At 40.9% G+C, this 10,533-nt stretch overlaps 1 protein-coding gene across 2 annotated transcripts in view; it reads left to right on the forward strand.

Annotated features, from left to right (window-relative positions):
- Trdmt1 (tRNA aspartic acid methyltransferase 1) overlaps positions 1-6,901 on the forward strand; it is a 41,824-nt gene extending 34,923 nt beyond the window's left edge. For both annotated transcript variants that reach the window (XM_042686298.1, XM_042686299.1), the window contains 2 exons: positions 89-218; positions 6,789-6,901. In XM_042686298.1, the coding sequence (XP_042542232.1) occupies positions 89-218; positions 6,789-6,889 (231 nt within the window). In that variant the 3' untranslated portion in view covers positions 6,890-6,901. The remainder of the gene's footprint in view (positions 1-88; positions 219-6,788) is intronic.
- The last annotated feature ends 3,632 nt before the right edge of the window (positions 6,902-10,533 follow it).

Here is a 10,533-nt window from a genome sequence, read left to right on the forward strand (position 1 = left end):
AGCTGTTATTATTGGAAATTTGATCTTAACAAATCTGGTTGCACTCACTATATTCCCAGTTATACTGATTGATTGATTGATTTCACAGATTGAGAATATCTACAATTCCCTTTCCAATTTGCCAGAAGAAGAAAAGCTAACAAAATTGGCAATGCTTAAACTGCGATATTTCACGCCTAAAGAAATAGCAAATCTCCTTGGATTTCCTCCAGATTTCGGTATGTCGGATCCATGCAGATCACAGCTTTCGTTTACTAAAGCTCCCCCAATTTTTTTCTTTTCTTTCTTTGTCATTCAGGGCCTGTGCACTTTCCCTAAGCCTCTTTGTATTCAAAGCTAGTGCTCTATCACTTGAGCTATAGTATCATGTCTGGCTTTTTCTGTGTAGTTTATTGGAGGTAAGAGTCTCACAGACTTCCCTGCCCAGGCTGACTTTGAACCACAGTCCTCAGATCTCAGTCTCTTGAGTAGCTAGGATTACAGGTGTGAGCAAGCTCCCCAAATTTTATCAGAGACTTACATGTATTTCATAAATAAGACCTTGCCCAGATAGGTCAGTTCAGAAACCTCATCCTTCCCTGATAGCTCCATTTGGGGGGGGGGGGGGGAGGCGTGGCGGACAGGGTTATTCCTCTTTGTTCCCTTTCCCTAATGCCTCAGTCCATTCCCTTCTGACTCAGTAGCAGAGACTCCAGTGTGTGTCAGTTTCCCCAGGCAGGAGGCACAGATGAGCAGTTCCCTTCATCCCCCAGAGGCTTCTTTATAGCATTCTCTTTCCAACTTACTTTCTGGCTTCCAAGTTCTGAACCTAATAACCCCTCACTTGTGAAACGGTGCTTCCATTGGCTTTTTTAAATGAAGAAATTTAAAAGCAGTTCAGTTGAGGACTTTTCTTTTCTCAATGAGGGAAGGTTTCTTTCTATTTATTCTCCTCCAGCAGAGATCCATCCTTATCAGTTGTATGCCTTTCTCTTCCTGCAAGGGTTAATTTTGTGGAGAAAAGAGTAGGTGGGGAGGCAGTCTAAGAAGGAGTTTTCCAAAGGAAAGAAAAAGATTAATAAAAACCACAGAAACCAGCACTGACCAAAGATTAGGGGATCTTCAGCAGGGTGCCTCGAAAACAAAAGCAAAGATAGACAAAGTCCTACCTCAACGGCACTTCAGGAAATCCAGGAATTTTTACCACTAAGAGAGATTGGACACACTGTCCTGGCAGGCATGGCGCAGCCTGGCCCCCTCTTCCTAACTCCATTGCTGGCCCTGGCTCTCTTCTGTGAAGGAGTCTGGGAATGGTGTGATATCAGTGCCCAGCTAAGGGGCAGAGGGAGGGATACCATGCCTTCGGAGCTACAGGAGGAAGAAATGTACATTTGAGGCCATGACTGGGAATTTGAATGTAGAAAAGGAAAACTTTACTAAATTCAATGCTCTTGTAATATGAACACCGTACCATTCTTAAATAATGGGTGAAAGGAATGGGGTTTCACATTCTAAATGGTAGATTTACCACTGAGGCTTTGGAACACAATCCTTTTGTACACTGGATACAAACACATTATAATCTAACCACTCCCTTGGTAGATGACTGTCTGCGTATAGTCACAGCAGCCAGCTTTCTTTTCTACTCCCTGCCCCCCCCTCCACCTTCGGTGATCTCATTCAGGCCCAAATATCTTGGGGAGTATTATTGAAGAAAAACACAGACGTCCCTTGTCTTGGTTTATGTCACAGAGTGAGTGAGAACATCATAGCACAAAGAACTGAGAGTTGGACTCGATTCTAATTTCCAGTTGCTTTCTTGGTGACTATATTTCCTCCTTTTTGAACAGTTAGACATGCTTTACCTACCACTTGAGAGAGAAAAAAAGAGTGATTATTCAATAAAAAATGAAGTCTTCCTACAGTGCTCGTTTATTCCAGGAGCTACAGTCACTTTGGTTATCCTGAAACTCCATGAGGCGCACAGACAGAGGCAATATAGTCAGAATAAGTTAGAATCCTCATTCCACTTCAACCTGTCTTAGTTTAGTCATTTGCAAAATGGGAAAAATCATAGCACCAATTTCATAGGGCTAGGAGAGTTTAGTGAGTACTATATTATAGATGTCTGCCTGGTATCTGAGACAATGCAATATTTGAGTTATTTTTATTTTCAAATGATACTTTATAACTTGATAATTTATCATTTTAAACATTTTAGATATGTTGAAATAGACATTTTTTTATTCTCTGAATATGTATAACATGTATGAGAAAAGAGGCTTTTAAGTTGCTGAATTGAAAATATATGCTGTGTTGTGTGGACAACTTGCCCTGATGCTTCCCCTAAGCACCTCATGTATGTTTCCATGGTTATAGGCTCTGGACCCCAAAGTAGCCTTAGTTTGATCTGTTTGTCCACTGGCAAAGACAGATAAGCATCAATTTCTATGTACATTGTGTCCTGATTCTTTGTGACCAGTAGTATTCACTTGTGAGGCAGCAGGCTTTGGAAGAAAGGGACCGAACCTACACTCACTAGATGGGAGCTACCATCTTGACCTTGAGAGAGACCTAACTTACACTCATTAGATGGAAGCTACCATCTTGATCTTGAAAGGGACCTAACCTACATTCACTGGAAGGAAGCTATGGTTTTGGCTTTGTTAATTCATGCTTCTTTTCAAGAATTATGGTCTTTAAGTTTTCTTTCTTTCTTTCTTTCTTTCTTTTTTTTTCTTGCCAGTCCTGGGGTTTGACCTCAGGACTTGTACACTGTCCCTGAGCATCTTTTGTTCACAGCTAACACTCTATCACTTGAGCCACCGAGCCACCTCTGGCTTTTTCTGTTTATGTGGTACTGAGGAATCGAACCCAGGGCTTCATGCATGCTAGGCTAGCACTCTACTAATAAGCCACATTCCCAGCTCTGTCTTTAAGTTTTAAAAGTCTCCTGTAAACTTGAAAATTAACATAATTGGGCTGGGAAGGTGGCTCAGTGGTAGAGCGCTTGCCTTGCATGCTCAAGGCCCTGGGTTCGATTCCTCAGCACCACATAAGAAAAAAGCCGGAAGTGGCGCTGTGGCTCAAGTGGTAGAGCGCTAGCCTTGAGCTGAAGAGCTGAGGGACAGTGCCCAGGCCCAGAGTTCAGGCCCCACGACCGGACCCCAAAAAAAAAAAAAAAAAAAAAAAAGAAAATTAACATAATTTTCTCCCGTAAGACAGTTTGAACTTTAATATCAGTATATAAAATATATTTAGATACATAGCACATAATTTTTAAAAATCTTATTTGTTCCAAAACTGTTCCTTCTCAAAGCTTCAGAGTAATCTTTCATTTTTTTTTTCTTTTTTCTTTTTTGTGCTAGTCCTGAGGCTTGATCTCAGGATCCAGGTATTGTCCCTGAGCTTTTGTGCTCAAAAAACTAGCCCTCTACCACTTGAGCTACAGCTCCACTTCTCAGTTCTTTTGATGGCTAATTGGAGATAAGAATCTCATGGACTTTCCAACCCAGGCTCTCTTCAAACCACAATCCTCAGATCTCAGCCTTTGAGTAGCTAGGATTACAAGTGTGAGCTGCTAGCATCTGGCCCTTCAATGCAATCTTAGCACTATAAAAGATTATCCTTAGGATAGTCTAAAAGCTGATTTGTAAATGCTCCTGTACCTCTGTCTATTTTCAACAAAATATTTTTTTTTTTTTGGCCAGTCATGTATGCTAGTCTATCACCAAGCCATATTCGCAGCCCCTTAACTACATAATTTTTTTTTTTTTTTTTTTTTTTTGTCATGGGGCTTGAACTCTGGGCCTGGGTACTGTCCCTGGGCACTGTCTTCAGCTCAAGGCTAGCACTCTACCACTTGAGTGATAGCGCCACTTCTGGCTTTTTCTGTTTATGTGGTGCTGAGGAATCAAACCCAGGGCCTCATGCATGTGAGGCAAACACTCTACCACTGAGCTACCTTCCTAGCCCCTCAACTAAATAATTTTTTAGATGAATAATATGCTTATTTTAGGATATACACTTTACAATCACACTTGATTACAAATGACAGTTCTCTTATAGTAACTATTATTATGGCTAGGTTTTATCCCATATTAATGAAGCAACTTTACCATAGCTCTACCTTTTGGCTTTTCCAAATAGGTGAAATTTTATTATTTTTTGTTGTTGTTGTTGTTGGTCATAGGGCTTGAACTCTGGGTCTGGGTGCTGTCCCTCAGTTCTTCAGCTCAAGGCGAGCACTCTACAACCTGAGCCACAGCACCACTTACGGTTTTCTGGTAGTTATTTGGAGATAAGAATCTCACAGACTTTCCTGCCTCAGCTGGCTTTGAGCCATGATCCTCAGATCTCAGCCTCCTGAGTAGCTAGGACTACAAGTGTGAGCCATGGGCGCCAGACTAAAATTTTAGTGCTCTTTCATTATTTCCCTCGTTTCATTAACTAATTTGCTATTTCTTCAATTACTTATTATGTCAAAGTGTCCTGAATGTGAAGAGAAGTCCAATAAGAAAAAGTCAAGTTGTAGAAACACAGTATGAAAAGCAACTGAGAGAGACTTGCATTCAGAATATTAAAAGAACAGCCAGGCACTGGTGGCTCATGCCTATAATTCTAGCTACTCAGGAAGCTGAGATCTGAGCATCACAGCTCAAAGCCAATCTGGGCAGCAAAGTCCATGAGACTATGATCTCCAATTAACCACCAGAAAACCAGAAGTGGCAGTGTGGCTCAGGAGGTATAGTGCTAGCCTTTAGCTGAAGAGCTCAGGAACAGTGCCCAGGCCCAGAGTTCAAACCCCATGACCTACCAAAAAAAAATGTGTGTGTGTTTGTGTGTGTGTGTGTGTTTAAAAGAACGCTATAATGTAACAATAAAAGCCAAAAATAACCTAACTTTAAAATGTACACAGAAATTTAATGTGCATATTTCTGAAGAAGATAGACAAATAACCAATAAGCATATGTAAGATATTTAACATCATTAGCTACTAGAGGAAATGTAAGTCAAATTACAATGGAAATTACTTCATACCTGCTCACATGACTGGGAATAAAAAAGCACAGAATCAGCAAAACTGGAGAAATTAAAACTTATGAGACTGTTGATGGAAATTCTAATAGTTCCACAAATATTAAACATAGAGATATTTCATACTCCTAGGTATATATATATCTAACAGAATTGAAAGCTGGTGTCTACACAAAAACATATACAGGGATTATTTATTTATACAGCGTTATTTATCATAGTCCAAAGTACAAACAGCCCAATTAAAATGTGTTCTATCCTTAAAGGAGAATATCATACAGGTATGAAAGTAAGTATTAGTACATACAACAATACTAAGAAACCATGAAAACATTATGTGAACTGTAAGGAGCTAGATATAAAACAGCATATTATTTGGTTCCATTAATATGAAATGTTCCAAATAGACAAAGTCATAAGTACAGAAAATTAGATTGGTTGGGAGGGTGAGGAAAAATGGGGAATGACTCAATGGTTACCAGTTGTAGGGTTTTTTTTCGCTTTTTAAAAAAATTATTGTTATTATAAAGGTGATATACATAGGGGTTACAGTTACATAAGTCAGGTAATGAGGACATTTCTTCCTTTCTTTCTTTTTTTTTTTTTTGTCGGTTGTGGGGCCTGGGCTCTGTCCCTCAGCTCTTCAGCTGAAGGCTAGTGCTCTACCACTTGAGCCACAGCGCCACTTCTGGTTTTCTGGTGGTTTATTGGAGATAAGAATCTCAGTCTTTCCTGTCTGGACTGGCTTTGAACCTCGATCCTTAGATCTCAGCTTCCTGAATAGCTAGGATTACAGGCGTGAGCCACTGGCACCTGGCTAATGAGGACATTTCTTTTTGGACAATATCACTCCTTCCCTCACTGTCTCCCAGTTGTTTCTTTCTGGGATAATGAAAATGTTCTAGAATTAATAAAGGTGTTTAAAATACTCTGTACTAAAAACTAGTCAGTTGAGTTTTGGAGTCTAATTTCCATTTTCTGTGAGAGAACAGAAAATAGTTCTCTCCTATTTCTTCCTACTATAACACTGTTGCCCTAAAACAGTTGCTAATTTTTATTTTTATTTTTTTGGTCCAGTCGTGGGGCCTGAACTCTGGGCCTGGGCACTGTCCCTCAGCTCTTCAGCTCAAGGCTAGTGCTCTACCACTTGAGCCACAGCACCACTTCCAGCTTTTTTCTTTTTGTTTATGGGGTGCTGAGGAATTGAACCCAGGGCCTCATGCATGCAAGGCAAGCGTTCTACCACTGAGCCACCTTCCCAGCCCCCACAGTTGCTAATTTTTTTTAAAGGTTGAATAAATAAAAATGGTAGCCACCACTTTCTATAGCATATTTACTGTGGATACATGCACACACAGATGATACTATGTAATATGATGTGATATTTATAGTTTCTCATTTTGTGGACAATATACTAATATTTTGGTCTCCAAATTCTCATTTATGAAGAAAACTTCATGGAAACTTTTAGAGATTTATTGTGTTATGTCTCTTAACAAAGAGCATCCATTCTGAAAAATGTTTCCTGAATTACTTTCATTGTTGTGAGCCATAGAGTACTTAGGTGAACTAAGACAGGTACAATATCAGTCTCCTTCAGTGAATTGTCACCCAGGACCATCAACATGTCTGTAGTTGATTGCTCACCGAAGCATTGCTGTGAGGCACATGACAGCATTTATGAGACGGCATTTGTGCTCTTACAAAAAGATCCCTTGTACCTCTGAGAATTAGAATTACAAATGACTATTATTGTTGCCTCTCTTTTCTAGAATTTCCTGAGAAGATAACAATGAAGCAGCGTTACCGTCTACTTGGAAATAGTCTCAACGTGCATGTTGTAGCTAAACTAATCAAGATCCTATGTGAATAATTCTGAAATAACGGAAACGAAGGTCACGATATTACGTCACTTGCCAAGGCAGTAATTCTGAAATTGTTTTGAGCTAAACCTGATTAAGATTCACCTAAATTATTTTACTCTTTCTTTGGTAAGAAATTTGGAATTTTCATAAAATATGAATGTTTTATTAAATCTATATTGCTATATTTTGTAAAGCATTAGATTATTGTTTTGCTTTATGAAGGATATATTTTTATATGAAACTTAACTATGTCTGTGAAATACCTTTGTAATCTGGTATAAACAAATTTCATCTAAACAAATACATTTTAGATCAAATTATCATCATTCAACTTAGACAATAGTATGATACTTCTAATTTTTATATTGTCTCTATCAGGAGACCTCAGAAAATGTAGGCACATGTCAGCTAGTTATCTTTTCAGGTCAAAACCCAATGTCCTTTCTCCGTTTCTATAAGCTTTCTCATAATTATCAGAGCTTTAACCTGAGCTGGCTCTGGTCTACTCAGCTTTTGAATTCACTTTCCCACCATCACCTTCTAAGGCACATAATGTGGCATTAAGGTTTTAGGAAGTAAACAGTTATCTGACCCCATTCTTTTTCTTTCTTTTTTTTTTTTTTTCGGTTGGTCATGGGGCTTGAACTCTGGGCCTGGGCATGTCCCTGGGCTCTTCAGCTCAAGGCAAGCACTCTACCACTTAAAACCACAGTGCCACTTCCGGTTGTCTAGTGGTTTATTGGAGAAAAGAGTCTCAGGGAGTCCTGCCCGGGCTGGCTTTGAACCGTGATCCTCATATCTCAGCTTGGATTTCAGGCTTGAGCCACCGGCGCCCGGCTGCTGACCCAATTCTATATGACATTTATCCCCTGACCACTAGAGCTTTTGTTGTTCTTTTTAACTGTGGTGAAATATACTCTGACTTAACTTTCGTAATTTTTAACTTTTCATTCTCTCCTTAGCAGAACACTTTCAGTAACTACGATTTCTAATAAGACCAAGTCTTATATTATAAATCTTGATGTTTGGGGGCTGGGAAGGTGGCTCAGTGGTAGAGCGCTTGCCTTGCATGCCTGAGGCCCTGGGTTCGATTCCTCAGCACCACATAAGCAGAAAAAAAAGCCAGAAGTGGTGCTGTGGCTCAAGTGGTAGAGCACTAGCCTTGAGCTGAAGAGCTGAGGGACAGCACCCAGGCCCAGAGTTCAGGCCCCACGACCGGCCCCCCCCCCCCCCAAAAAAAAGAAACAAAACTTGATGTTTTATTTCAATACTAAAAACGATGAAAAAAATTGGTAAAGAAACAAGACTAGAAATTATATCATGAAGTTTTTATTTGTATTGTTATTAGAAAAAAATCCTTTCTTTTTTTTTTTTTTTTTGTCGGTCGTGGGGCCTGAACTCTGGGCCTGGGCGCTGTCCCTCAGCTCTTCAGCTCAAGGCTAGTGCTCTACCACTTGAGCCACAGCGCCACTTCCGGTTTTCTGAGTGTTTATTGGAGATAAGAGTCTCACGGACTTTCCTGCCCAGGCTGGCTTTGAACCTCGAGCCTCAGATCTCAGCCTCCTGGGTAGCTAGGATTACGGGCGTGAGCCACCAGCACCATCGAAAAAAATCCTATGTGGGAAAAAAAAAATGCATCCCTCCTGCATTGCTTATGGGAGTGAAGGATGGTATACTGCTTTGGAAAATAGCGTGGAAGTTTCTCAGAAAACTATCTGGCAGTGCCACCTTTGAGCCCACATCCCAGAGAACTGAAAGCGAGGGCTCAAAGCACAGATGGGCACTTGTGTTCACAGACCAAAGTTACTGTGGCCCGGGTGTGCATCCCATTGCAGTCGAGTGGGCAGGGAGACCGTGGAGAAGCAGTGAGCCACCATGACTGTGTGTGCCTGGAGGTGTCACTGTGCCGTGTGATATATGCCGGTCATAAAAGAGGTAAGTAGGATGCTGGCTGCAGAGGTTGGCAGGAGAGACGGGTTCTAAGAAAGTTCTGGAGATGAGTAGCGTGATGGCTGCACCATTGGGTGAGTGTTCTTCATGGCACTGAACTGTATGCTTACAACTAGTCAAAATGGTGATGTTTAGGTTATGTATATTTTGCTGAAGTTTAACAAATCATATTCCACTACCAATTCAGAATTTATATATAGACAAGGGCATACCAAAGCTCTTCACCAACTGATATGTATTATCAATTCCTAGCTACATTTTGCCTATGTGTTTCAAGATAAACCATATTACAAGTCTCATAAATTTTACCACACAACCTGAAATGATGTTGGCATGCTTTTATGTAGTTTTTTTTGGGGGGGTCCGATCGTGAGGCCTGAACTCTGGGCCTGGGCGCTGTCCCTCAGCTCTTCAGCTCAAGGCTAGCGCTCTACCACTTGAGCCACAGCGTCACTTCGGCTTTTTTCTTTTTGCTTATGTGGTGCTGAGGAATCGAACCCAGGGCCTCAGGCATGCAAGGCAAGCGCTCTACCACTGAGCCACCTTCCCAGCCCCTATGTAGTTTTTTTATCACTGCTGAAAGATTGTTGACCAGTAAAATGGCTTGTAGTGTAACTACAATTATGATTATAATTATGTTGGAATTAAAGCATCTGATAGCTCATTATGTACTATTACAGCAAGTACTGAGTTCCAGTGTACCAACTGGAAACAGGAAATGCCTGTGGAGATGTTTGCTTACAAACTGGAAGATAAAACTGCTTACAACTTTATTTTATTTTATCTTATTTTTGCCAGTCCTGGGGCTTGAACTCAGGGCCTGGGCACTATCCCTGAGTTTTTTTGCTCAAAGCTAGCACTCTGCCATTTGAGCCACAGCTCTACTTCTGGCCTTTTCTGTATATGTGGTACTGAGGAATCGAACCCAGAGCTTCACACATGCTAGGCAAGCACTCTACCACTAAGCCACATTCCCAGCCCAGCTTGCAATTTTACATAATTGAAATAAGTATTCACAGGGAGGTGGTGGTTCTTGTTCTTTTTTTTTTTTTTTGGGGGGGGGGGGGTCTAGTTGTGGGGCCTGAACTCTGGGCCTGGGCGCTGTCCTTCAACTCTTCAGCTCAAGGCTAGCGCTCTACCACTTGAGCCACAGCGCCACTTCCGGCTTTTTTCTTTTTGCTTATGTGGTGCTGAGGAATCGAACCCAGGGCCTCAGGCATGCAAGGCAAGCGCTCTACCACTGAACCACCTTCCCAGCCCATGGTGGTTCTTGTTCTAAAGCCATCACTGGAAATATACACAGAAAGCATGTTAATGAACATATATTTACCAGATGCCTTGCACATATATATGTATATAATTAACTTGAAGTATCATTTGAATTGAATGCTATGCATTGCTGATAAATACACATACTTGCAATGGAAAATTCTGTTTTCTGTTATTTGAACTCCCTACGTTTATTCAGTATGTTGGAAAATACTGTCTTGTTTTGGGGGATGAACCACATCTCAGCGTCATAGCTTTCAGATAGGGTCTTGTTATTTTGCCCAGGGTTGACCTCTGACCTCTGTTCTACTTCTGCTTCCTGCACCGCTGAGATTACATATGTATACCACCAAACCTAAGCATGTTTTTTCAGCAAAGCCTCCTTTACCCAGACTTGCCTGGAACCACAATCTTTCCTTCTCTGCCTCCTGCC

This window comes from Dipodomys spectabilis, unplaced genomic scaffold (assembly GCF_019054845.1).
Source record: "Dipodomys spectabilis isolate Male_0828 unplaced genomic scaffold, ASM1905484v1 ptg000096l, whole genome shotgun sequence".
In the NCBI taxonomy this organism is placed as follows: Eukaryota; Metazoa; Chordata; class Mammalia; order Rodentia; family Heteromyidae; genus Dipodomys; species Dipodomys spectabilis.